The following is a 7,070-nucleotide window of genomic DNA, read 5'->3' on the forward strand; positions in this document are numbered from 1 at the left end:
TTTCTACAGTTTTTTTCCTACAATTTTTCTACTGAAAAGCAGGAAAAACAGAAAAAAACACCTTTAATGATTACTTTTTAGTTTAATTTGAATGAAATCTTTCCTAGAGTTGAGTCAAGGTGTTTTCCTCAGTTGAGAGAATGGACTTTGTTAAGCATTAGCAGTTCATAATTCTTCTTCCTTGACAAACGATGAATAACGTGTGGTTACTTTAACACCGTGTTTCACTATGTTGGAAAACGAAACCGGGCCCAGATTTCTTTAGAATGAATGTAAATTCTACAAAAGCAGTAATTTAATTTTCTAACTCACTTTAATGTCCCTTCGACATCATTAGTATAATCACAATCCTCACTTTCTTTGAGAGCAGCGAACCAACTAATTCTTTAAAACTGGGCCTCGATTTTAAAAGGCTCCCAAACCTTGAGATAGTTGGCTGGGCAAAGTCAACATGTGACTATTTGCATTTCTAAACTAAAGGGTCCACAGAGTGTTAGGATTCTTTCTTCTGTTCTTATTTTGTAAAGGAATCTTTATTCCAACTCAGATTCATTTTTCTTCAAATCAGCTGCAAGAGAGTGAACAAACTTTGCTGCAAATCAATGCCCTGACAGTTATATTTCCCTGAGATAATTGCGTACTGCTTTGGAGTTTCCTTTTCCCCTCTGTTTCCTTTTGTTTTGACAACAAGATTCTGGGAAAACAATATACAAATGATAACTATGCTGTCATGAGTATACTGAATTTTAAAAATAAATAACTGTCGACCCCAAAAGCTTCCAGGAGCCTATGGAGTGAATTCTTTTTCCAAACTGTTCTCAAACCAGATGTGGAAATGTTTAGCTAATCCCCTCCCCATTCCCCACGCAAAGAGTTCATATGTGTCTCTAACGACATCAGAGGAGATGAAGAGGCAACAATCTGTCTGCTTTCAAGGAGATTTGTGTTACACGTCTCAACTCACTCACCAACATCACAAAACTAATTTACTTCTCTCTTAAAAAGTCTCTTTTTTTCCCTGAGATTAAAAATGCTCTGTGTTTAGACCAATATTCAATCTCTTTCTTGTAAGACATTAAGAAATAGAGTTCATATTCCCAGAATGAAACGTTTCATGTTTTGTTTTTTTTTAAAACGTAAAGAATGTATTAAGAATTAGGCTTATTAGGGAATTATTTTTTAAGGGAAAGGAGGAAAACTTTAAAAAAAACTAATGGAAAATGTATATGCATAAACCACATTTAGAAAAACAGAAAGCTACTGTACTCTGTAGCTGCAAGGAAAGCAAACATTTTGCATCCAGGTGTCATTAGCAGCTCTGGTTTCGCTGGCTTCCCTATAGCTCAGTTCAGGACTGTAGGTACCAATAGCCCTGCTTGGCTATACAAAGGCATCGAAGTTATGAGCTTTGCAAGGATAATTTGCAATCAGGCCAAAATGGGGCTATGGTAATGCAAACCCTGAGACCTGCTTTCTAACAGCCCAGCTGCCTCTGGGAAGCCCGACAGTAGTCCCAGGGTGAGCGCTCCCTTCTCTGCAGTTATTTCTTCCCCAGTCCTCAACTCCCTCAGCTCCAGGATGCTGGGCTCAGCCCCAACTATGGCTAAAAATACCTCCAGTTTGGCGCAGACTGCACAACCCTCTCTTCTGGCGCCCCCTTCCCATCTCTAGCCCCTCAGCCCTCTTTCTCAGAGCCAACCCTCTCCCTCCCCATCCAAGTCCAAGGTCCTATTCTGCCAACACATCTCAGCTGGATGTTAGAAAAGCCAGCTGATTTGATGAGTTTACACTGTGTTGTGAATGACTTATAACCATCCCTCAACACACACCCACACACACACACCCACACACACCCTCTACCTTTCCCTGGGAATTCAGGCAGCAGGGAAGGGAGGCTGCCCAGTTCTGACAACCTGTGCTCAGCAAAAGGGAGCAACTCCCCAAGAGTGGCATTGAGCTAGGAGTTAGCAAGCTCATTAGAAAGTGCATTCTGCTCTCCCCTGATCTCCCAACTCCTCCCTCCCACCTTAGAGATGCAGTCTTAAACCTGGGTCCCACTGACTTCATTTTTCAGTTTTATCTGAGCTCAAAGGTATGTTGCCACACACACTTATTGCTCCAATCTTGTGGCAATCTCTCCCTGGCTACAAGAAAATCAGAGGAAACCGATTCTGTACTGAGTTTGGAGATTTGTGCTAAATAAACCCCCAAACTCAGTGATGTTACTAAAGCCCTTCCTTCAAGACTGATTCAGGGCTTCCCTGGTGGCACAGTGGTTAAGAATCTGTCTGCCAACATAGGGGACACGGGTTCGAGCCCTGGTCTGATCCCATCATGCCGCGGAGCAACTAAGCCCGTGAGGCACAACTACTGAGCCTGCGCGTCTAGAGCCTGTGCTCCGCAATAAGAGAAGCCACCGCAATGAGAGGCCCGCGCACCGCAATGAAGAGTAGCCCCCGCTCGCCACAACTAGAGAAAGCCCACGCACAGAAACGAAAACCCAACACAGCCAAAACTAACTAAATAAATCAATAAATTTATATATATATATATAAAAGACTGATTCAGTGCAATGTAATTCAAAAAGTGGGTGTGAGAGTGGGAGTGAGGTAGTCTAAAATGATTCGTTGGGTGACAACTGTAATGTTTCTCAGAGAATTTGGGCTTTTTATCATTCTCTTTGGATTAACCATGAGAAGGAGGAGGAGAGACAATAGGAAAGATGACCGAGGGATGGAGAGGAAGTACATGGCTAACTCCCTGCACAGGAGCACACCCTTAAACTTGGTGTCAGTTCTGGGGTTTGAACAACAAAATTGGAGTGGAAGGATTGTTTCCCTGACCTATTCCAGGAACTACTTAAAGGGGAGGTTTTTGTTCAGGGCAAATAGGTCCAGGCTGTGAGATCATGCGAAGGAAGGAGGAAAGAGGGAGAGAGAGGGAGAGAAAGGCACTCCTAAAGCAAGCTCAGGGCAAGGTGGTCTTCCTGAGACCAAGGCAATAGTGCAGCAGCGATGGAGTGATGATCTCAGCTTCCAGAAGGAACCTCAGCAAATATGCATCATTCCAGAGCAAGCGGTTTGTTTATTTAACTGTTGAGTCATTATCCAAGACCAGCTGGCATCCGAATTAACTTGGGTTTTGTTGCTGTTGTCGTCATCATCGTATTTTGTTTGGTTGGTTTTTTGGAGGGGTAAGAGGGCTGGGTTTTTCGGTTTGTTGCTGCTGCTGCTGTTTTTCTGTTTTTTTTTTTTTTTTTTTTTTTTTTTGCTGGTGAAAAACAAAAAAGCAGTCCTAAGAGAGCCATTTCAGAACAAAGAGGCAAGGAAGGAGCTGGGGAGACCTCTTAGGCTTCTCTTTACACCTCAACATCCCCAAGAGAATGAGGAGTCAGTAAGGAGAGAGGGAGAGACAGGGGTACCAACCAGATCAAGTGCTGATGTGAAAACAAAGCACTTCATCCAGGCCACTGCACCTGGCTAGTGGGCTCCTCCGCCATGGTTTCCATTAAAGAGTGCAGCAAATTCATCAGTATCAAAGGAAGAGAAAGAGCTACATTTTTGCAACTGAGGAAGACGGGAGGAAAGAACTGTCTTGGGATGCTTTTTATTTAGCACAGTGCTGGGCACATAGTAGACGCTCAATAAATATTAGTCAAAGAATGAATTCATTTACACAAGGATTACTTAATTCAGCAGGGAACAAGAGTAAAACCCTGCATAGACATTTCCTTTGAAATTTTAGGCACTTTTCTATTTGATTTATTTCATTTTCACTTTTAAAATGAAAACTGAGTTGAACAATATTTGATGATATTCCTGTTCCTTCTTCCTTTGTGTGTACCCCTTCTGAAACTGTTTTAGACACTTGTTCTTAGCATGACTCTTTTTTCCTCCATACTGCTCTGCCTGTCACTCTGCAATCTTGCTATTTTGCGAGGTCATGATGGCTGTTGGTCATAATGGCTTATGATGCTACTGCTGGCATTTATGAAGCATTCATTTGATCATTTTAAGTGAGCCACTTGGCAAAATTTCAATATCTGGATGTTGGGAATAAACCACAATTTCTTGGTAGGTTTTCATTTAATTAAATCTGTTGATAACCAAAAGAAGAAGGCAATAGAGAAGGGTTCATTAGTATGGTCTATGGGAGGACACTGGGGCCTTCAGGAGGAAAGTGCTGTCAGCTTGAATTAGACTGTTATCTCCTGTCACCTTATTTAATGTTTGGCATGAAAACTGTTTTGTTTTCTTTTTGGCTGGGGTTGCACACAAAGGAATGCTACTCCAGATCGGCGTAGACTCTCATTCTGTATGTGACGGATTTGTGTTTTATACCAAAACAATATGGTAAAGTCACTTAAAGAAGCCATTGTAGTCATCTAGAAACACATGAGTTCCAACAAGGACATCAAAATTCAGTTCTCTTTCACAGGGGTCTTTTCCTTTGCTTTTTATTCTTTTTTTTCAGTTTTATTGAGGTATAATTGACAAGTAAACTTGGAAGGGATTTAAAGTATACAGCGTGCTGATTTGACATACGTTTACACTGTGAAAAAATTTCCCCCATCAGGTTAATTAACACATCCCTCACTTCACATGTTTACCTTTTTTCTTTTTAGTGAGAACATTTAAGTTCTACTCTCTTAGCTTCTTTTTTTTTAATGCTTTAGGAATGGTCTTTTGTTTTTAAAAAATGATCGTGTTTGAACTTTCAATAGGAAATAAGACGATTTTCCTTTTGTGTTTCTTTGTGCTCTAGAACTCCTCACCAGACAGCTTCCTGTTTCCTGAGAGTCATTACCTGATCCACTACCGGGATGAAAGTTTTCAACTTGATAGGAGGGCTAGTCTTCCTCACCTCTGTGTTTTCGGCCTGTTCCGGAGAAAATCCGATAACTGTACTGTGCTCTATAGACTGGTTCATGGTCACCGTACACCCCTACATGTTGAACAATGACGTATATGTGCACTTTCATGAGTTACACTTGGGACTGGGTTGCCCTGCCAACCACGTTCAGCCCTATGCCTACCAGTTCACCTACCGTGTCGCGGAATGTGGCATCACGGCCAAGGCAGTCTCTCAGGACGTGGTTCTCTACAGAACCGAGCTGCACTATGCTCCCAAGCATACGTCATCTAAGTACGTGATCCCAGTGTCCTGCACTGCCCCCCAACGTTCCCCGTGGTTCACGATGCCCCGCTCCAGGGAAGTAGCCAGCGAGGGAGCCATCACAACCCGGGATGGTGAGACATGCTATAAGGTGTTCACCTCGTCACAGTCCAGCCAAAGGCCCAACCGTGATTGTCCACCTTGTGTCTTCAACGAGGAAGGGCAGACGCAGGGCCCACATCACCAAGCAGAGGCTTAGGAGGCCCATCCATGCAGTCGTCTTCCTCTGTTAATACTTCTGAGAAATGGTGTCTTCGTCTGGATGATCAGATTGCGTCCATGTGATCCTTAGGTTTGGGGTCTCCAGTTGACGCTCTTCCTACAATTGGTATATAATATTTACTAATATCAGACAAATATGTGCTCTTGTGGCCTTCTTATGCGTGCTTTTCAAAAAGAGCAGCCCATGGTAATTCCATGAACAAAGCTGTTTTCTATTTTTGTATCTTTTTTTCCCCCTTTGTTGGCCGTGCCACCCGGCATGTGGGATCTTAGTTCCCCGACCAGGGATCGAACCCACGCCCCCTGCAGTGGAAGCTCAGAGTCTTAACCACTGGACTGCCAGGGAAGTCCTGATGGCATAAAAATATCAGTTGGGTGTTTTTATTTCATAAACACACACATAGCTTTTACTATGGGCCAGACACTCTTCTAAGTGCTTTACCAACATTAGTGTCTGGTCCCTTCTCTAGGATGACTTCTCTCTCCTTTAAGGTCCCCCAGCTGAATCCCTCCGTCTGTCTACCCATATCCCTGAGACTCTACACTACTCAACTTAGCACTTAGCCACATAATTTCTTAGTTTGATCCATCACTTTTCTGTATCACTTTTTGTCCACGGAAGGCAGAATTTGCACTAGTGATTTATAATCCACCAGTTGTTCTAGGAATCACTCAACTCACATCCCACCAACTAGATGGTAAGCTCCTGAGGCCAGGGGCTAGGTCTTATACTTAGCCATAGACTGATAGCACTCTGCAAAGAGTTTTGTCCCTTGACTTATGTGATCAGAAAATTTTCACCCAAGTCTAGCTATCCATTACTGTTCTCAAAGTCTCGGAAAGGGAAGGTAAGTCAGTTCATTCAACAAATATTCACTGGGCGCTACTATATTCTAGCCACTGAGGATATGGCAGTGAATAGAAACTGAGGCTCAGAGAAATCAAGGTCACACAGCTAGTAAACAAATACATAAGTACACAAAGAGAAAATCAGACAGCGACAAATGCCATGACGACCTTAAAACAAAGCGATATGAGAGAAATTGGAGAAGGAGTCAGAGTGGTCAGGGAAAGCTGCTGTGAATTTGCCATTTGAACTGAATCTTGAATGTGAAAAAGGAGCCAGCCCTGGGCTGATCTGAGAGAGGCCATTCCAAATAGTAGAAGCATCTCATTGAATCCTCACTACAGCCCTGGGAGAAATACTCTTACTATAGCCATTTCACAAATAAGGAAACTGAGTCACGGAATGATTAAGAAACTTGCCCAAGGTCACACATTTGTTAAGAAGCAGACAATGTTAGCACAATGTACATGATAATATACACAAAGGATTACAGTAGACATTAGTAATTTAGTCATTGTCTTAGTCTGTTTGGGCTGCTATAACAAAGTACCAGAGACTAGGTGGCTTATAGACAACAGAAATTTATTTCTCATGATTCTGGGAGCTAGAAATTCGAGATCAAGGAGCCAGTATGGTCAGGTTATGGTGAGGGCCCTCTTCCAGGTTGCAGACTACATGTGTCCTCACATGATGGATAGAAAGCAAAAGAGGTCTCTGGGGCCTCTTTTATAAGGGCACTGATCCCATTCATGAGGGCTCCACCCTCATGACCTAATCACCTCCCAAGGGCCACACCTCCTAATACTATCACATTGGGCGGTTAGGA

At 42.8% G+C, this 7,070-nt stretch overlaps 1 protein-coding gene across 1 annotated transcript; it reads left to right on the forward strand.

The window, feature by feature from the left end:
- The first annotated feature begins 4,822 nt into the window (after positions 1-4,822).
- Positions 4,823-5,374, forward strand: PLAC1 (placenta enriched 1). Its single transcript, XM_060138819.1, has one exon. It carries the CDS (start codon positions 4,823-4,825, stop codon positions 5,372-5,374), a length of 552 nt encoding a protein of 183 aa, XP_059994802.1.
- The last annotated feature ends 1,696 nt before the right edge of the window (positions 5,375-7,070 follow it).

Source organism: Lagenorhynchus albirostris, chromosome X (assembly GCF_949774975.1).
Source record: "Lagenorhynchus albirostris chromosome X, mLagAlb1.1, whole genome shotgun sequence".
Lineage (NCBI taxonomy): Eukaryota > Metazoa > Chordata > Mammalia > Artiodactyla > Delphinidae > Lagenorhynchus > Lagenorhynchus albirostris.

Excerpts from the sequence above, each read along its gene's own strand:
- PLAC1 (XM_060138819.1), top strand. The coding sequence starts at position 4,823 with ATGAAAGTTTTCAACTTGATAGGAGGGCTAGTCTTCCTCACCTCTGTG.